General features: G+C 43.9%; 1 protein-coding gene across 2 annotated transcripts in view; it reads right to left on the minus strand.

The window, feature by feature from the left end:
• Positions 1-21,666, minus strand: part of CDK15 (cyclin dependent kinase 15) — a 550,498-nt gene that overhangs the window by 160,387 nt on the left and 368,445 nt on the right. For both annotated transcript variants that reach the window (XM_077272097.1, XM_077272099.1), the window contains 3 exons: positions 20,808-20,870; positions 15,388-15,511; positions 11,920-12,040 (listed from right to left, as the gene is read on the minus strand). In XM_077272097.1, the coding sequence (XP_077128212.1) occupies positions 11,920-12,040; positions 15,388-15,511; positions 20,808-20,870 (308 nt within the window). The remainder of the gene's footprint in view (positions 1-11,919; positions 12,041-15,387; positions 15,512-20,807; positions 20,871-21,666) is intronic.

Consider the following 21,666-nt stretch of genomic DNA (forward strand, 5'->3'; position numbering starts at 1 on the left):
GGGCCCTGGTGCAGCCGCGACCTCTGCGACCCCGGTAGTTCCGCCCCTGGTCTCCAGCATTCTGCCCCAGTGTGTGTCTCCAGCATTCTGCCCCAGTGTGTGTCTCCAGCATTCTGCCCCAGTGTGTGTCTCCAGCATTCTGCCCCAGTGTGTGTCTCCAGCATTCTGCCCCAGTGTGTGTCTCCAGCATTCTGCCCCAGTGTGTGTCTCCAGCATTCTGCCCCAGTGTGTGTCTCCAGCATTCTGCCCCAGTGTGTGTCTCCAGCATTCTGCCCCAGTGTGTGTCTCCAGCATTCTGCCCCAGTGTGTGTCTCCAGCATTCTGCCCCAGTGTGTGTCTCCAGCATTCTGCCCCAGTGTGTGTCTCCAGCATTCTGCCCCAGTGTGTGTCGCCAGCATTCTGCCCCAGTGTGTGTCGCCAGCATTCTGCCCCAGTGTGTGTCTCCAGCATTCTGCCCCAGTGTGTGTCGCCAGCATTCTGCCCCAGTGTGTGTCTCCAGCATTCTGCCCCAGTGTGTGTCGCCAGCATTCTGCCCCAGTGTGTGTCGCCAGCATTCTGCCCCAGTGTGTGTCGCCAGCATTCTGCCCCAGTGTGTGTCTCCAGCATTCTGCCCCAGTGTGTGTCTCCAGCATTCTGCCCCAGTGTGTGTCTCCACTCCAGCATTCTGCCCCAGTGTGTGTCTCCAGCATTCTGCCCCAGTGTGTGTCTCCAGCATTCTGCCCCCCCCCCCAGTGTCCCCCACTGCTCCAGGGGCACCCGCCGCTCCGGGGGCCCCCCTGGCCGCCCCCCACCCACCCTCCTTGAAGACGATACTCACCCTGCTGCCTGCTCCAGCGATGGTCTCGGCATCTGCTCTGCACTGCATCTTCTTCCTGCTTGTGCTTGTGCGGTCATGTGATACTGATTAAAGTCATGAATATACGCATATTCATGGCCTTAATGAAGCGGTACCACGTGACCGCACAAGCAGGAAGAAGATGCAGTGCAGAGCAGACGCCGAGACCATCGCTGGAGCAGGCAGCAGGGTGAGTATCGTCTTCAAGGAGGGTGGGTGGGGGGCGGCCAGGGGGGCCCCCGGAGCAGTGGGGGCCCTCCCCGGTGGGCCAGTCCGAGCCTGCCGGGGCCCCTGACCTGCGGGGCCCGGTCGCAATGGCGACCGCTGCGACCGCGGTAGTTACGCCCCTGATTGTGGTTTATTATTAGCCAATGGGGTGGAGTCAATCCCCTTCAGAGGAATAGGAGTCTCCAAAGGCTCTAAATCATACCCACAGCGTTTGGCGAAGGACCAATCCATAAGACTCAAAGCGGCGCCAGAGTCGACATAGGCGTCCGTGGTAATAGATGACAAAGAGCAAATCAGGGTCACAGATAGAATAAACTTAGACGGTAAGGTGCAAATGGAAACAGATTTATCAAGCTTTTTAGTGCGCTTAGAGCATGCTGATATAACATGAGTAGAATCACCACAATAGAAACACAACCCATTTTTCCATCTAAAATTCTGCCGCTCGCTTCGGGACAGAATTCTATCACACTGCATACTCTCTGGCGACTTCTCAGTGGACACCGCCAGATGGTGCACTGGTTTGCGCTCCCGCAAACGCCTATCGATCTGAATAGCCATTGTCATGGACTCATTCAGACCCGCAGGCACAGGGAACCCCACCATAACATCCTTAATGGCATCAGAGAGACCCTCTCTGAAAGTCGCCGCCAGGGCGCACTCATTCCACTGAGTAAGCACAGACCATTTACGGAATCTTTGGCAGTAAATTTCCGCTTCATCTTGCCCCTGAGATAGGGACATCAAAGTTTTTTCTGCCTGAAGCTCCAAATGAGGTTCGTCATAAAGCAACCCCAAGGCCAGAAAAAACGCATCCACATTGAGCAACGCAGGATCCCCTGGTGTCAATGAAAAAGCCCAGTCTTGAGGGTCGCCCCGGAGCAAGGAAATCACAATCCTGACCTGCTGAGCAGGGTCTCCGGCAGAGCGAAATTTCAGGGACAAAAATAATTTGCAATTATTTCGAAAATTCTGAAACCCAGATCTATTCCCCGAGAAAAATTCCGGCAAAGGAATTCTCGGCTCAGATACAGGTGCATGACAAACAAAGTCTTGCAAATTTTGTACCTTCGTGGCGAGATTATTCAAACCTGCAGTTACACTCTGAAGATCCATTACAAACAGGTGAACACAGAGCCATTCAAAGATTAGAAGGAGAGAAAAAAAAAAAAAAATCTCAGCAGACTTCTTATTTCTCTCCTTTCTCAGCCAAGGATTTTAACCCTTTAGTGGGCCGGTCAAACTGTCATGTTCTCAATGGCAAGAGAACATAGCATCAGCATATATAGGAACTAGCTCTTGGAAGATGGGAACTGAGCTGACCATGAACTAAACCTAACGCACAACTAGCAGTGGCCGGGTAGCATGCCTACGTTGATTCTAGATGCCCAGCACCAGCCGGAGGACTAAATAATACTAGCAGAGGAAAATATTAGTCCTAGCTCACCTCTAGAGAAATACCCCGAAAGGAGACAGAGGCCCCCCACATGTATTGGCGGTGAATTAAGATGAAATAACAAACGTAGTATGAAAATAGGTTTAGCAAATTTGAGGTCCACTTACTACATAGCAGAAGACAGAAAGGACACTTTCATGGTCAGCTGAAAACCCTATCAAAACACCATCCAGAAATTACTTTAAAACTCTGGCATTAACTCATAACACCAGAGTGGCAATTCCTGTTCACAAGAGCTTTCCAGACACAGTAACGAAACTACAGCTGTGAACTGGAACAAAAATGCAAAAACAAACATGGACAAGAGTCCAACTTATCTAGTAGTTGTCTAGGAGCAGGAACAAGCACAGAGAGGCTTCTGATAACATTGTTGACCGGCAAGCAACTAACAGAGCAGCAAGGTTATATAGCGACTCCCACATCTTGATGGGAACAGGTGAACAGAGAAGATGAAGACACCAGTTCAATTCCACCAGTAGCCACCGGGGGAGCCAGAATCCAAATTCACAACACAGTACATTTCAGCAGAATTTTTCATGTGCACTAAAAGAAATTGAGAAATTTGACCGTTCATCAAAAATAACAGTGCAACAAGCGATTCCTCTGTATCATGACATTGTCAGAGATGTTGCCCGAGTGGTTACTGCTTTGCCACCAACCCAAGTTAGTGTAGAGAGGTTGTTCTCTGCTCTCAAAATAATTAGATCAGATTTGAGGGCATCCATGAAGGAGGATCTGACAGAGGCAATACTTTTTCTGAGGACAAATTTATAGATTTCTTCTTATTAACTGCATAACAGTGTTTATTGCATATTTACTTACAAGAGTTTAGAAAAGTTTAGAAAAGTTATTTGCTATATTCTAATTGTATTCTAATAAATATAGTTTTTGCTCTAAGTGGTCTGATTACTTATATGATGGTGAGAAACTGAATAAGCACGATGTTAATATTTTACAACAGTAAATTTATTGTTACGAATTGGCCATTTATGAAGGAGTCGGAGTCGGAGTCGGAGCCGGCGTCGGAACCTGATAAAATCCAGGAGTCGGAGTCGCAACTGTGGCTTACCGACTCCACAGCCCTGCTTTTCACTGCTGTGCGCTCACTCTTTCCTCCAGGTCTCTCCTCTTTTTCCCACGCACCACTCTTTTTATATCAAACCCGCCCCCTACTGTCCAGTGCAAAAGTCGGTCCATTTCTGAAAAGCTCTCCCCTGTGCAACGTTGTCAGGACTCTGAATACTTTTTATTACCTTGTGTGCATTACTGCCCTTTTCCAAGATGGCATCTTAGGTCTCATGTGCACTGTGTCTTCCTGCTATAAAACTCCACCCCAGCCTTCAGTCTGTGCTAGAGTATTCTGCCTTTCATCTAGCTCCTGACCCTGGTGGCTCCCTGGCTATATACCTGCTCATGTGAACCTGTGTGGTTATCCTGCTACTCTGCCCTGAGTTCCTGCCGCATACACCAGTTTCCAGTAATCCTCCTTCATCTGCTGCTTGTGTTTACTTCCATCTGCATTTGTTGGACATGTAAGCTGTTGCTGCTCTGCAAAAACCTGAGACTATTACCCAGGCCTCCCTGGTTGAGCTAAGATATTATTTGAACTGCCTTATAAGCATATCTAGCTGTGTTTGGACTAAACAAGGACTTATTCGTGTCACGTATCTTCAAGAATAATTGTGCTTCATAGACTTTCTGCGTGATTGCATTTTCCTCTGAAGTTCCCTATAGACTGCTAAACTGCGTTTATTATTTACACCACGTGCTGTGGACTTGAGTTTCTCTCTGCACCTGTTTGAATCACCGTGTGTTAATATAGACTTTACCACTTATAAGACTGTGTCCTGTAGTTGTCTTGTTCCACGCAAAGAGTCTCTTGAGTTATCCCCTATAATTATTACAAACGTTGGTAACAGTCCCGTGCCGGAACCGGCGTGTCATGGCTGTAGACAGGATTCCTTCTCTGTCCTCTCGGGGTTAATTTGCATAGCCTCCTTCTGGTTTGGGGAGGGCTATATTTACCCGCCTTCATCTGGGGATCCTTGTCAGTGATACATCTGTCTTGGCTGTGTGTCTGACCCCCTGGTATGCTTGCATACTGTTGTCCGGTTGCTTTCTTGTGTATGACTCGGTCTGTTTTCTCGTTCTGTGCTTTGCCTCATGACTCTGTGCTAATTGTCTGCTTCTGGCTCTGACCTTCGGCTAGGTACTCTAATTTCCCTCCTGTCTGCCCCATTTGTACTGCACTGCTATCTTCGGCTCCCCGACCTTTTTGCTTCGTCCTGACCACGCTTACTTCTCACCCTTTTGGCACTACATTGACCTCCCGGCTTGACTTCAACACGTTCAGACTACTCTCCAGCTCTGCTGGTCACCTCCTCCACTAGGCGTCTGGCTCTCTCTCTGTCCATTCCCCCGGAGGTCACATGTTTCAGGTCCTGCGCTCTGGCAGGTAAGCTCACTGCAGCGCTCCTCCCACACTCTCTGTCCTTCTTTTACACATGCACAGACTCCTGCTGTAAGTCCGCAGCAGTGCTCTTGATATTGCACAAGAGAGACACCCCCGGTCTGGTTCATCTTCTTAGAGAATAATGGCAACAGAACCCCAGTGAGCACTAAGTACAAGGCTTTATGCCATAATGAATAGTTCAAAACCATGTAGTATAAGGTACTACCTAATGGAGAGTGGTACAGGGGTCAGTAGGACTGTAAGGCTGTCTGCGTGCCCCTCACACCCTAAATAGTTGATAACTAAGAAAAATTATAATTGTCTTAACTCCGTTAGGATCACTTCTTATCTCATGGTGGTCAGCCATATTGGATATGTTGGTTTATGAACTTAGTTCTTGAAGACTGACAACATTTACACAATATATTGACATGAATTATACAATATAGTTTTCATATATTAACATTATACTCGTCAGGCAAAAAGCAGAATTAAATTAGAAGTGATAAAACCTGTTCTGTAACAGAGCGGGGCAGATTTATCAAGCTAACTGAGAAACATTTCTGGTGCTCACATTATGAGACACTTGTTCAACTGTTTTACACTATTTCCACTTCACCCAACAATAAGGAGTGATTTAATTGGCAACTGATCTTCAAATACAAAATATCTTATATCAAGTTAGAAAAAGGAATTTCAAGATAGGCCACATTCACCAATGAGCATGAGCCACTGTAATAAATTTGGAGCATCTAAACTTATTCTAAGCTACTTAAATTAGAAATAGTAAATTTGCTCAGAAAACCTTTAGGAGGTAACAATTTTAGGGACTTTTTTTTATTTACCTAAAACATAACAGAATATATGAATATTTTACTTCCCCACAATATGGCCATACAAATTACACATATGTCCTAGGCTCATTCCTTTTAGCCCATCTGAACAAATGTCAGTCCCAATAACAGCAGCTCCTCGATAACATTTGATGATGGAGAGTTGAGACACCCTATGCATGTTTGATAGTCCGCATGTTTGTCAAATTAATCTAATGTGTATAGGGGCATTAAGACATCCTTGGCTTAACAGTTTGATACCTTTACTTATTGGATTCTGTCATCAGAGGATCTTATGGATGCAGTACAATTATCATCTACTTTAAATGACCCTTCACAATTTATGAATTCTTGTAGAACAAATGTGATCAATAAAAAGTATAGTGAGAGTTAACAGCAGAAGGTCCCTAGCACCTTTATTACTAAAATGGTCCTTTCCCTTCCACTCTGCAGCTGCTCTGTATTCTGTGCCTTCCTCCACTTCCAGGATAAAACAGTTTGTGTTATCTTTCATCCTTCTTGCACACTTTATATTTGCAGGGAGAGCAAGTACTGGAATGCTCAGAACATCATTTAGATTCTGACGATACGTCTCGCCTTTTGTTTCATTTTGCTCTTCCCCACTTTGTGTCTATGTATGATCTCAATGTCCTCCTGCCCTTCAGTCTATATCTGTATGCTGGGGCAGAAACATTAAAAAAACATTACATTTAGAGACCTTAGAAGTAAACTGGATGAGCCAAATTTATCACAGTGGCTCATGGTGGATGATACATTTGGCACATCTTTAGACCCCTTTGTCTAATTTTATGCTACCTCTTCGTTGGCTTACTTTCCACATTAAGTATTTATTTTATGTGTAAGACATAATAATGCATGGTACATATGGTGTTTACATACAGTGGCATGTAAAAGTTTGAGCACCCCTGGTCAAAATTACTGTTATTGTGAACAGTTAAGCAAGTTGAAGATGAAAAGATCTCTAAAAGGCCTTAAGTTAAATATGACAAATTTCCTTTGTATTTAGGATATATATAGACATGTATATTATTTTTTTCTCATCCTTTACATATTAAAAGTTACAAAAAGGAAAATGGACTGATGCAAAAGTTTGGGCACGCTGCATGGTTAAAATTTAGCAGCACCCCCTTTTGCAAATATCACAGCCTGTAAACGCTTTTTGTAGCCAGACAAGAGTCTTTCAATTTTCATCAATTCTTCCTTGGAAAATTCTTCCAGTTCTGTGAGATTTCTTGTATGCACTGCTCTTTTGAGGTCCAGCCACAGATTTTTAATGATGTTCAGATCAGGTGACTGTGAGGGCCATTGTAAAACCTTCAGCTTGCACCTTTTGAGGAAATCTATTGTGTATTTTGACTTGTGTTTAGGATCATTATTCATTTGTAGAAGCCATCCTCTTTTCAACTTCAGCTTTTTTACAGATGGTGTTATGTTTGCAGCAAGAATTTGTTGAAATTTCATAGAATCCATTCTTCCCTCTACCAGTGAAATGTTCCCTATGCCATTGGCTGCAACACAACCCCAAAGCATGATTGATCCACCCCCATGCTTAATGGTTGGCGAGATGTTTTTTTCTTGAAATTCTGTCTTTTTTTTTTCTCCAAACATACCTTTGATCATTGTGGCCAAAGAGTTCTATTTTAACCTCCTCGGTTCACAGGACTTGTTTCCAAAATGCATCAGGCTTGTTTAGATGTTCTTTTGCATACTTCTGACTTTGAATTTTATGGTGAAGACGCAGAAGTTTTCTTTTGATGACTGCCATGAAGGCCATATTTGTGCAGGTGTCTCTGAACAGTAGAATAATGTACCACAATTCCAGAATCTGCTACATTTTTCTGAAGGTCTTTTGCAGTCAAGCGGGGGTTCTGATTTGCCTCTCTAGCAATCCTACAAGTAGTTCTCACTTAAATTTTCTTTGGTCATCCAGACCTTATCTTGACCTCCACTGTTCCTGTTAAACTGCCATTACATTTCGAACTAAGGAAAGGGCAACTTGAAAATACTTTGCTATCTTCTTATAGCCTTCCTTGCTTTGTGAGCCTCCACCATTTTCAGAGTGCTCTTTAGCTGCATTGAAGAACCCATGGCTGCTGTTTTTTGGCACAAGGTTAGAGGAGGCTGGATTTTTATAAAGCTGGGAAATTTGCATTGCCTGGCTTTTTCTAACAATGATAGTGTACAAGCCATAACCCTAACAATCTAATTGTGGTCTGTAACCTTGGTCAAAGTTATTTGAGCATATAAACCACCCTCGAAGATAGGCCCAAAACTAAATGCACCAGCTGCTACCGTAACTAAATGTAAATCAACCTTAGACATAACCTTTGTCCAACCAAGCTGACCAACCACTGTAAGATTGGAGAATTTCAGCCCAAATAGCCAAATCTGCCTTGTGCAATCAACCTGATAAAGTGCAGTGAGTACATTATATTGGCTGTTGATGGCCAAGCTTTTGAAAAAAACCTACTCATGGGTAAAATACTGACATGTAGAATCATATTGCCAGGTCAGTTTTACCATATAATGAACATGGTAAACAACAATAGTTTATGGATTTATTTTTAAATTGCACTTTTTATTTCAATTTCAACACAGATTATTGTTCCCACTTTCCAGTGCATCACATGATAAAATCAAAGAAGTCATTCAAAAGTACAACTTGTCCTGCAAAAAACAAACCCTCATACAGCTATGTGTGTAGAAAAATAAAAAAAACTTAAGGCTCATGGAAGAAGAGGAAGAAATAACGAAGACAGAAATTGGCCTTGGCAAGAAGGGCTTAAAGATGCACACAACCCTAAAATAAAAAAAAACTAAATATCCACCAATCAAAAAATGATATATCAAAGCAGGGTGTGACTAATATAAAAATTAACTTTTAATACATCTACTAAAAACGGTATGAAAAACCACACAAAAAAAAAAAAAAATCAAGTAAAGGACTCACAGATAAGATTCCCATTCAAAGGGAATAGAAGAACCACCAAATCCCCAACATTTGCATTTGGTATACCAATCTTTTACGGGAAAAAAATCATATGAATAACCACATGACATATATGATCACAAACCGCATATTTCTTATCTCCATCCGTCATATGAAGATGCAGTAGCCGTGATTAATGTAAAAATTGAAACGATCTCACCTCCGAACTTCCTTCTTTCTGGTGTCGGTAAGACCGCTTAATACTTGCACAGCATCTGGGAGGGGGGGCCTCACTACTCTGGTCACACACATACCCGCCCATGCTGTCAAAAGAAATCCATTAACCCCAAAGTAGAAGACACATTTCCCTACGCGTTTCGTTGTATTCAACTCATCAGGGGAAACTCATGTATTGTCCCTCCAGCTCCGTGGGGGGTACTGAACGCGGGGATATAGAGGCAATCGCGAGGGAGGGACAATACATGAGTTTTCCCTGATGAGTTGAATACAACGAAACGCGTAGGGAAATGTGTCTTCTACTTTGGGGTTAATGGATTTCTTTTGACAGCGTGGGCGGGTATGTGTGTGACCAGAGTCGTGAGGCCCCCCCCTCCCAGATGCTGTGCAAGTATTAAGCGGTCTTACCGACACCAGAAAGAAGGAAGTTCGGAGGTGAGATCATTTCAATTTTTACATTAATCACGGCTACTGCATCTTCATGTGACGGATGGAGATAAGAAATATACGGTTTGTGATCATATATGTCATGTGGTTATTCATATGATTTTTTTCCCCCTAAAAGATTGGTATACCAAATGCAAATGTTGGGGATTTGGTGGTTCTTCTATTCCCTTTGAATGGGAAGCTTATCTGTGAGTCCTTTACTTGAATTTTTCTTTTTTCTGTGTGGTTTTTCATACCGTTTTTAGTAGATGTATTAAAAGTTAATTTTTATATTAGTCACACCCTGCTTTGACATATGCACACAACCCTGCATGATATTAGATCCTCTTTAAAATGACAACATGTAACAATAACTACTGTAATAGTAAATGTTCATTAGTATACATATAACGGGTAATCCACAAGAAATGAGGGGGCTTTGATGATCTAGTGCAACATTTACCCAAAACATCAGCTCCTCCACTCTGTACTCATACTGTGTCAAATCAAGGGCATATCAGCTGAGTGTTGTTCATACAAACACCCTGATGAGGCCAATGCCCAGTAGGGACCTGCTTATATCAAGTCTTCCAGACATCATAGCAAACCTTCCTTGGTCGCTAGGGATGAGCGAGTAGTGAAATATTCGGACTCGCTATACTCGTAACGAGTAGGTCTTAATACTCAGGTATTCGTAACGAGTAGCAAGTCCAATGCAAGACAATGGGAAATGCGAGTAATTTTATGCTGAACCTTACAAAGAGGTCTGGGGACGTGAGGAAAAGGCTGAAATGGGTGCATGATTGTTTAAAATCAGGCGGTAAAAAGCTGTGTGTTGGTTAACGCAGGAAGAAGCCACCCATCATCCTCATCACAAGGGGTTCACAATTCAAAAGGTTGGACTACTGTCCTTGTTGTTGCAGACATAGTGTCTTCAAAAAATTAGCCCTAGGGGCTGTATCATGGTTGACGCAGGAAGGAGGCCTCAATAGCCAGACAATTATGAAACTAGACTACTAGCACGATAGTTCCAGTGCCTAATGTGCAGGCATAGACATAGTGTTTCCAAAAATTAGCCCAAGGGGCTTGATACCATGGTTGATGCAGGAAGGAGGTCTCATCACAATTGCCTCAGATGGGAAATATTAATGAATGGAACATTGTTTCTAGCTTGTTGACCATGAGGCACATGTGGCAGAAGCAGGAGTAGTATAGAAATGTAATTAGAAGGAGGAAAGGGGTTTGTATGGGAAGGGATGGATGTGATCACAGTAGCATAAAAGAACGTTTTGGGTGACTTTAGGTTGGGATGATGTCATCTGGAGGGCTTAAAAACTGTGGCAAAATCCAGTCCAGTCAGCAGTGTGCATGTATCTGTGATGATCACCCCAGTGGCACTGAAAACACGCTCTGACACCACACTAGCAGTAGGGCAGGCCAGCACCTCCAAGGCATATAAGGAGAGGTCTGGCCAACTGTGCAGCTTTAATACCCAGTAACTAAATAGAATCAAAGTGTCAGGAAGGACGCAGGTATGGTCATTTAGATACTCGATCATGTTGTTCAACTTCTGCCTACTTGACATTGTTACCGGTCCACATAGCCCTTGCTGATGAGCCGGATTATTGAAGATGGCCCAGTTTGTGGACATTTTCTCCCACCTCTTTTGGACCTGCTGGGCGTGTCTCTCCCCATTAATGCACGCTGTTGCAAAGAGCTGGTACCTCTGCTACCATCGGTGTCTGAGTCTGATGTTGTCATCAAATGATCGACAACAGCCCTCTTGATGGGGAAAGGTTAAAAAGTTCCAGGGAGCCGAATACTTTCGCAAGACACTGTACCAAACAGATTATCGGAGTGGCCAAGCATGGGGTCAAATGTTTCCTGTGACTGCTGAAGGGGAGAGGAAGTAGGAACAGGTTGAGGATTGGATGACCCAGCGTTCTGTGTATCCACAGACAGTATCTGCTCTTGCTCTTCTAGCTTCCAGACACGTTTATGTTCCAGCAGCATTCAATTAATTTTCACTGGCGTTATCCTCCTTTGTTAGAGCCTTGCTAGGTTTTCCCATTTCTTTTTTCCTTTTATGAAACTACTAGCACCATAAAAGCAGCTGCATTTTGTGGTGCAGTAGAAGAGGGATGGCAGTGACATCATCATTCTCATTCACTGGACCAGTCTGGTGCTCCGTATACCACCCAGAGTAGTTGATACAGGCTGTCACACTGCTGCTGGCTTTGAAAGGTCTTTGCTGGGGTTCCTAATCCTGTAACTGGTGCAGGAAGTCACCTCTGGACTTAGTCTCTTAAGAGGCCCTCAGCTGCCTGAGTGCTGGGAGGCCGCTGCGACCACAGCTGCCTCATCAACTCCTCCTGCTGCATTCCACTACTCCAGTTGGACCTGGAGCCTCTGCTAACCTCTCCATCACGGCATGTATGGCATGACGGGCAATGGCGTAGATGCCTGTCTGTATACATACATTTAGTAATTAACAGTTCTTACCAGATGTCAAGGTCAGATGAGTAATCTGTGGCTCCTAAAAGCACATCAGGAGGACGGTACCAGAGAGTGACCACTTCAGAGGAATATGTTTGGCTGGGAATTGACTTTGCACGGGCAAGACCTGTGTAAACAGCATGTAAAATATGATATGCAGATATTTAATTGCATATTAAGTCTGAAAGTTTTGTTTTTATGTACGTAAAGTCACAAAGGTTTTCAAGACTTTTTTTTAAGTTCAATAAAAATTATGCCAATATAATGATTTACCTGAAATCTAAAGTAGTCTATATACATAAGATAGCTCTCTGCAGAATAAACCCCATGCACAGGAGCACTCGGCTCAGCTGACCATTCTGGAAGTTAAAAAAGGGAGAGGCCAAAGCTATAGACAGACACCTCTGGCAGCAGCTTATCTCACTAAAAAAAATATTGGGCAGTAAAATTGCAAATGCTTGATCCTACTCTTCCCCAATAAATTATATTGGGAGGCCCTGAAGCACGTCTGATTGTTGATTGGGTCCACCAAAATCAGCAGGTTGACCAATTTTAATCTAATGTGAATTGGTTTGGATGCTTAAAGGAGTTCGCTAAGAAGTAATTCAATATGGCCCCTGTCAACTATTTCAGACGCAACCCATCCTAGGTATGAATAAGGATTAGGTCGCAGCCTTAAGAAGTGCTGCTCGAGACAGATGTGTCTGAGCTACTGTACAGGAAAGTAACTATCTGACAGGCTGAGGAGAATCATCATGGCTTACTAATCTTCTCACTCGGCCTGACAGGTTTATAATGGTGCACTGAGCAGCAGAAAAAAAAACACTTTGTTCTGTTATTCTCCATACTCTACAGTGAGCTGCAGAGTACGGAGACTATTCAACTGTGGCGATGAAAACTTAAAGGGAACCTGTCACCCCCAAAATGGAAGGTGAGCGAAGCCCACCAGCATCAGGGGCATCAGGGGCCTCTGACCTTTCCAAACGCCTGCGCACTACAGTACTTTGCTCTGCCCTCAACAGGGCAGACAAAGTACACCTGCACCTGTGACACCTGTCGTCCTCTTCTTGTCTTCATGCTGCGGAGCATGAAGACAAGAAGAGGACGACATCGTAAGAAGATGGGAGGCTTCGGACCGGACCGCGACGCCCATCGGACCAGACCGCAGCGGGACCGCCCCTGGGTGAGTATAATCTAACCTCTTTTTCCTCATCTTTTAGGATACATCGGGGGCTTGGGGGCTTATCTACAGCATTCCGGAATGCTGTAGATAAGCCCCTGATGCCGGTGGGCTTAGCTTACCTTCCACTTTGGGGTGACAGGTTCCCTTTAATCTCTGAACGCTAACAAATACTCGGAGATCACCCAAGCGTGCTTGGGGAAAACCGGAGCAATGAGTACACTCGCTCATCACTACTCAGGACTAATATATTCACACCATTTAATGATCAGTTACAAGAGTTGATGTTATGTGCATGTCCCCTTGCACTGACCACGACAGTGGAATGTGAAACCTTATGTAAGTGATAGTACAGCCTCTTACCTTAACCGGCCTGGTGTGACGTCACATGTGCGTTAGGACACAAGGATGTCATGCCAGGTCAGCTAATCAGAAGAAGAGCCATGAGCGTCAGCAGGTAACAGGCAGTACTCCCGCTCTTGTGCAGTGGCCACAGACCATTGTTGTTGCCAATGTAGTGGGATGTGAGAATTAATTTGGATCAACTCTAGTTACTGCTCACATAACTTAATAACACAGAATTTTTGAATGAGCAAAATGGTCAGTTTCAACTTTGCTAAACAGCGCAGTTCATCAAGTCATTAACCTGTAAGTTTGAATTACGCTATGGTGACAAATGTGGGATTATTTAAGGACTGTAAGGCTCCTTACCAGTGTGAGACATGTAACTAACACAGAACAGTAGAACTGAACTTTGTCTAAAGGCTGAGTCACACATAACGATATCGTTAACGATATCGTTGCAACGTCACGCTTTTGGTGACGTAGCAACGATCCCGCTAACGATCTCGTTATGTGTGACAGCGACCAACGATCAGGCCCCTGCTGGGAGATCGTTGGTCGATGGGAATGATCAGGACCTTTTTTTGGTCGCTGATCACCCGCTGTCATCGCTGGATTGGCGTGTGTGACGCCGATCCAGCGATGTGTTCACTTGTAACCAGGGTAAATATCGGGTTACTAAGCGCAGGGCCGCGCTTAGTAACCCGATATTTACCCTGGTTACCAATAGTAAAAGTTAAAAAAAAAACAGTACATACTCACATTCTGATGTCTGTCACGTCCCCCAGCGTCCACAGGGTTGACTGTGTCAGCGCCGGCCGTAAAGCAGAGCACAGTGGTGACGTCACAGCTGTGCTCTGCTTTACGGCCGGCGCTGACACATTCAGTGCAGGGAAGCTCTCGGCAGCAGCGCGTGAATATTGGGTGCATATATAACCCTGTGGACGCCGGGGGACGTGACAGACATCAGAATGTGAGTATGTACTGTTTTTTTAACTTTTACAATGGTAACCAGGGTAAATATCGGGTTACTACAGGGGGACTGCAGGGGGACTTCGGCATCGTTGAAGACAGTTTCAACGATGCCGAAGTCGTTCCCCTGATCGTTGGTCGCTGGAGAGAGCTGTCTGTGTGACAGCTCCCCAGCGACCACACAACAACTTACCAATGATCACGGCCAGGTCGTATCGCTGGTCGTGATCGTTGGTAAGTCGTTTAGTGTAACGGTACCTTAACTGCAAACACATTAACAGCTGCAGCTCTCACAGCTCTGCCGTATTGTAACAATATTACATCCTGTCTGCCTGTGAGCTGGAAGGTGAGAGGCAGATGTGTCAGGTATAATCACACACAGCTCTGCAGTGAAAGCAGCCTTTACACATCACACTGGTAACATCCCCTTTCATTTATAACAATCTCTGGAGGCAGATTACCTTGCAGTTCAGTTTTCTGCCCACAACCTGGAAAAGCTCATTTGCATATAATTAAAACATGGATTCCTCTGAAATAAGACATCAGATCTCAGATACAGTATCAAGGTTTCATTTTATTCAGCTTTCTATGACCTGCATGACCATGTAGATGGCTTATAAGGGGTGATCCTAATGACAGATTCCCTTTAAGGGATTTTTCCAACTTCAGTATTAAAAATGTATTTTTCACTTTTTTCAAGTGCTACAATTCAATAATAAAATTCAAGTAATGCATAGATTATTTTATAATCTGACTATTAATATTACATGCCTCCAGTACTTATGTACTAATTACCGTACTCTACTGACCAGAAACAAACGTGGGCAGATTGCAACTTTGATATAAGAATTCTGTACTATCCCCTGGTATATTACAGACTGTACATCAAAAGCATGTTCCTGAAAAAATTAGACGAGCATCCACAGCCCCTGTTGTTTCAGCTGCTGTGCACAAAATGGTCTTATCAGACCCGCACTTACCAAAGTCAGCCAGTTTGAGCTCCCCTAGGTAGCTGATGAGAAGATTCTGCGGCTTTAGGTCCCGATGTAGGATGTGCTGGTGATGGATATAGGCCAGACCTCGAAGCAACTGGAACATGAAGAGCTACATGAGGAGATAACAAGTTTCAGATCAAAAGGAGATTCTCTTCACCTTGTACAGGATGACTTTCCCTATAGTTCTGTTTAGAATCAGTATTACATAAGATGGTAGTACCGACCTCTATTAATTTACTGTACAGATCTGCTCCATGATCAGTGCAGACATTTAGATGGAATAAGAGTTAAGGTTACGGTTATGATTGCCCACGTCTCCACATGCCCAGCCAGTCTGTGTCTGGTGATGGCTATTCAGAGGCCCTAATGAACACCAGCAGGCCAATTTAAAAACAGGGGGAACTGATATAAGAGGTTGTAGGAAAATTGGCTGAATATAATTCAATGGAGCTAATAAAACATGCTTTCATGAACTGCAAGTTTTATCGTTCTACTTTTGTGAAAGCCTATTAAATACAGGAGTAATAAAAATTGACTGATGCTCCAACACTGAGTCATTCTTATTAAGAAGAGAAGAGCAAACCTGTAAAAAAAGCTTTGCACATTTTCTTTGAAACACTTGATTTGTATTAAACCTAATCACAAGCAATTTACTTGCTCTGAAATAGTATAACACTAGGTCATGTCGGACTGTATCCAACCCCTTAAAGGGAATCTGTCAGTAGGATCAACCCTCCTAAGCCGTCTATGTGGGCATGTAGGTTATAGGAAGCTAAATAAAATGATACCTTGATATCTGAGATCCAATATTTTATTACAGAGAAATCTATGCTTTTCTTAATGTGTAAATGAGTTGTTAAGATCTATGGGTCGGACTTAGATCTCCCCAAGAATCTGTCTCCAGAGCTTATTTTAAATGTAAGGAGGCCTTACCAGTGTGAGACATGTAATGACTGACAGTCTGCTCTTCTGATCTACATGTCTCACACTGGTTACTCCCACTTTCATTTATAATAATCTCTGGAGGCAGATGCTCAGGGAGATCTATTTCCGGCCCATAGATCTTAACAGCTTATTAACATACTTAGAAAAAATGTGGAGTTGTTATTCCAATAAGACATTGGAAAGCAGATATCAAGGTATCATTGTATTCAATCTTCTATGACCTACATAGATGGCTTAGCAGGGATGATCCTACTCACAGATTCCCTTTAAAGGCTCTTAACCCCTTAACAACGTCCATTTTCATCATCGTTCAATAAGGAATGTATGAAGTAGGCTCAACTGCTGAGCCTGCTCCATTCCAGGCAGATGTATTGCATAGCCAGTATATGCCTGTAACTGCAGCTTAACCACTTAAATCCGGTTGTCAATCTCTGACAGTGGCATTTAAAATGACGATCGTGGGGAACCAATGGATTACTGCTGATGGTCCCTTAACTGCCATCTTGGGGCTTCCTCAGCCGCTCTATAGGAGAACCACAATTTCACTATATACTGAGCTAATGTGGTATTACAGTATATAGTATAAACCAATAAACAATTGCAGGTTCAAGTCCCTTATGGGAAATAAAAAAAAAGTAAAAAAAGGTTTAAAAAAAATATACAAAATTAAAAAAAAAATAAAAAATAAAAAAATCGACCCTTCCCCCCCAATGAAAAATAAAGAAATTTAGAAAATTAAAAAAAACCACATTTGGCATGGTCATGCTATAAGAAGTCAAAATATTAAATTATTGAAAAGTATGTTAATCAACAAAAAAAAAGGTAACACACCATTATTGTTGCATTTCGTTTACCACACTTGAAAAAAAACAAAACATGAAATTGAATTGCAACACCCCAGGTAACCGGTTATTGCAGTGATGTTGCTTTCCTTTCAGGGAGGGCGATATCATGCAATGGAGTTCTTTTTCAGGTAAGGCACCCACATGCAACACATTCCAAATTCAGGCCAGGAGGGGGAGCTCAGGACCTGGATTCAGGGGAGCTTCCTTAGACTTAGACTTTATGTATTCTGGCCTGGAGGAGGAGCTACTTAGTCTGAGTTAGTCTCCAGGAGGGAGAGAGAGAGAGGAAGGACGTCTGAAACAGACAGAGAGGCCTAGCAGCAATGTGGGAGCTGCAGCCTCTGGAAAGGGAGATAATCTGAAAGGTTATATGTGGTGGAGCTACAGAGGAAAGGAGCACAGGAGTGGAAAAGGGTTCAGAGGGGAACTGTGACCAGGCACCCTCAGAGCCAGAGCACAGTAACCGGGCATCGGGAGCCCGAGGCTTTAGTGGGACTCTAGGACACTTAGCAGAACCGGAGGGCACTAGACTACACGTTAATTGCCCTCATCATGAATGGGACACACCAGCACTTGAGGAGCCTGGGGCATGATAGAGTCCCTGTAAAACGGCTCAAGCTGCCCATCATGCAGGTAACTGTCCCAGGACAGGAGAGAGAGGATTCCTTGCCAGCAAGCTACAAGCAGCAGGGACCTCACCATCTTAGCGCAAGTAGGAAAAGCTCACGGACCTCAACTGGGAAAGGGATCCTCTATTGCCTCCAAGCCGGCCGACCACATCACCACCTATGCCTGGTACTCTGGACTGAAATGCACTACTACCATCAATAAACCAAGTAAATACTTTACAACTTGTGTCCTCCACTTATTCGTCGGCATACACCATCTTTGCCACACACCTTGGGAGCCCTGGGGACCCTACTTCACCTCTGGGAAGCGTCACCATCCAGCTGCCATACCATCACCCTAGAAGACCCCTTTAAGCGGCATCGGTCCCTACTAACCGAGAACAACAGGTGGCGTCACAAAAAATAGACTTGATTCACAAATCCCCTTAAAAGACCGTTCCCCTTTAAGTGAGCGCCCAGGGCCACGGACCGGGTCGCAGCCACCGTGACATCCCATTTAATAGCGACTGGACCCGGTGCCGAGTACCCCACTGCCCTGGTAGGGCGACTCACAATCATAATGTCAACTTTACCCCAAAATTGTGTCAATCAGAACGTCAGCGCAGCATGCAAGACACAAGCTCTTACTCAGCTCCATTGATGAAAAAAGTTACAGATCTCAGAAAATGGTGATACAAAGAAAAAATATATATTTTTTTTACACAATGAAAGTCATTAAACAACAACCTTCCCAAAAATGGCATTGTTTTTGCATTGTCACATTGGAGTTTTTTCCCACTTTACTGTACATTGTATGGTAAAATGAGTAGCAAAAAATAATCCCATGTCTCACTGTGCTAACAATTGTACTGTATAGAATATGCGTCACGCTGTCTAAACAAGCTGAGAAATGACCGCTGCTTTTTGGAATACATCCGACTGGCAGTCATTTAACAGTAGTATTGCTATCTATCTTTGAGGAGAGCACAATATTGCAGGTTTAGTTTTCTTAATCGGAGTTAGACTGCTTTCACGCTGCGTTCTTGCTCCCATTTGGTGGCCCTGTCGGGGCTTACGTCCAAACCCACCGCAAAACGGGATTTGGGCATAGGCTTCAATGAGACCATAGGCTATAATGGTGGCGGAAGAGCTAACGCGCGCTCTAGAGTACATCATTTTCCTGCATGTATGCCTACTGGAGGCGGACACTCATATGTAGTATACAAAAAAAGGTTGCACTCTATCGTGCCAAAACACGTCAAAAATGAAATACATGAAATATGAATAGCAAAATGGCTTTTTGAACATTAGGAAAACATTTTTTGAGACGCTTAGCACAGAATTTGGCCAAATAGTGTGAGCCCATCAACCATCGTCAAGGTGGTCTCATTAAACTGATGGGTACCTGTCCAAATGTGAACACTTACCGAAGGCTAATGTCTGTATGCATGGGTGAATATGGACACCTCTCTCAGTAAAGCCTACATATATGGGTTGGCCGGAACCAAGTGTGATAAGATGTAATTAAAAACCAGATGGTGAAGGGAGGAGTGCTCAGTCAGTAAGCTAACATAGAAAAGCCAGAAAAACGACTGGCACATCCAAACTAGTGTGAATAGGTGCATACCAGGAGCAGCTACCTCCATATATAATATACAAAAAAAATCAGTTTAATGAGACCACCCTGACGATGGTTGATGGGCTCACACTATTTGGCCAAATTCTGTGCTAAGCGTCTCAAAATTTTTTTCCTAATGTTCAAAAAGACATTTTGCTATTCATATTTCATGTATTTCATTTTTGACGTGTTTTGGCACGATAGAGTGCAACCTTTTTTTGTATATTATATATAGAGGTAGCTGCTCCTGGTATGCACCTGTTCACACTAGTTTGGATGTGCCAGTCGTTTTTCTGTCACTCATATGTAGTAGAGTGCGTCTCAGTGTCCGCATCCAGTAGGTGTATACACCCGAAAATTATGTACTCTAGAGCGCGCGTTCACTGTGCTGGCACCATTATAGCCTATGGCCCCCTCGGAGCATACGTCCGAATCCCATTTTGCAGGGGGGTTCGGATGTAAGGCTTCTTTCACATTTCAGTTGTTTGGCGTCAGACTGCTCCGACATAGTGGCGGATCAACGGATCCGTCACAATTGTTGAGAAAACGGTTCTAACGGATCCGTTTTTTTGACAGATCCGTTACTTGGGGGTTGTCTGGGAAAAGTATCTACTTTTTGGAGCATGCGCAATTGAAAAAGCAGATTGGGGCGACGGATCCGCCGAAATGATGGTAACAACGGATCCGTCGCCCATAGGCGGCCATTCTATGGAATGGCGGACGCAACGGATCCGTCGCGATCCACCATTTCGGTGCAGACAAAAAACGTTATAATGTCCGTCTATGTCTAGATGACGTCCGCCAAATCTCGACGGATCCGTCACATGGCGGATGGAACGGACGACCATCCGCGACAATCCGTCGCTAATGCATGTCTATGGGAAAATAGCGGATCCGCCCAAAAAAAATGTCGGATCCGCTATTTGATGAAAATGGCGGATTCAAACTGACGCCAAAAGACTGAAGTGTGAAAGAGGCCTAAGCCCTAACAGGGTCACTGAGCAGGGGCAAGAACGCAACATGAAAGTGCCCTTAGAAAGCACAACCTGCAATCTTCTTCAGCCTGTAGACAATGAATGGAGTGGCAGTTTACATACGTGACCACCGCCTATTCAAGTAGTGAACATGAGACCCTCATTCTTAGGGTCGGTGGGGAATTCATACCGGTATACCACCTGTGCTGTGTTATTAGTGGGCCAAGCCCTTTCATTTTATTACTTATTTTTTAATAAATTGAAAATACCATGAAATGCAAATAGCGATTTCATCGTTGAATTTCAATCAGTGGATTCTAATATGAAATAGAAAGAAGAAATTCACTGCACGTCCTAAATTCTGAATAGGATGGAGAAGCCACTAATGGTTGTCGTTTTACTTTAAAGGTCTTACCCGAACATTGTAGGGTAAAAGCCCACCCGGGTGTTGTGCCATGTATTGTGCCAAGTCTGTATGCTGCAAGAAAAAAGTGTGGACATCACAAGATTAAACACGGGTGCTGACCATTCTAACATTGCAACAATAAAGACCCCTCCAGGATCCCTCCGTTCCTCAAAAGTCATTTACATTACACATAACAAAAAAAGTATTAATAACACAAGTGTATAATTACTATGGTGTTTGGAAAGGTTTATTGGCTTTATTTCACAGGGCCCAGATCACTCCCATCCATTCTGTATCATAAAAAAGTGCCATCACTGTCATGCAGCATTTGGTGCCGAAATGTAGGACTTTTAGTTGGAGTATGTGCTCCCTCTATAGGACCTTCCTATCATAGACGATGAATTGTGCTTTGTGTTTGTGCACAGCTACAGAAGTACAGTAAGTAGCTTATATGGTAACAGGGTATTATCACTGGTAACATTACCCTTTCATGTCACTGAGCAGGTCCATGATCTGGGAGGAGATTTGTGGGTAATACCTTGATTGATATCCAATGTAATGTGCAACTATGGGTGCAGTCAGGTGCCTACCTATGGGTGCAGTAAGGTGCCTACCTATGGGTGCAGTAAGGTGCCTACATATGGGTGCAGTCAGGTGCCTACCTATGGGTGCAATCCCATGCCTACCTATGGGTGCAGTCAGGTGCCTACCTATGGGTGCAGTCAGGTGCCTTCCTATGGGTGCAATCAGGTGCCTTCCTATGGGTGCAATCAGGTGCCTACCTATGGGTGCAGTTAGGTGCTTTCCTATGGGTGCAATCAGGTCCCTACATATGGGTGCAGTCAGGTGCCTTCCTATGGGTGCAGTC

Source organism: Ranitomeya variabilis, chromosome 7, assembly GCF_051348905.1.
Source record: "Ranitomeya variabilis isolate aRanVar5 chromosome 7, aRanVar5.hap1, whole genome shotgun sequence".
Taxonomy (NCBI): domain Eukaryota; kingdom Metazoa; phylum Chordata; class Amphibia; order Anura; family Dendrobatidae; genus Ranitomeya; species Ranitomeya variabilis.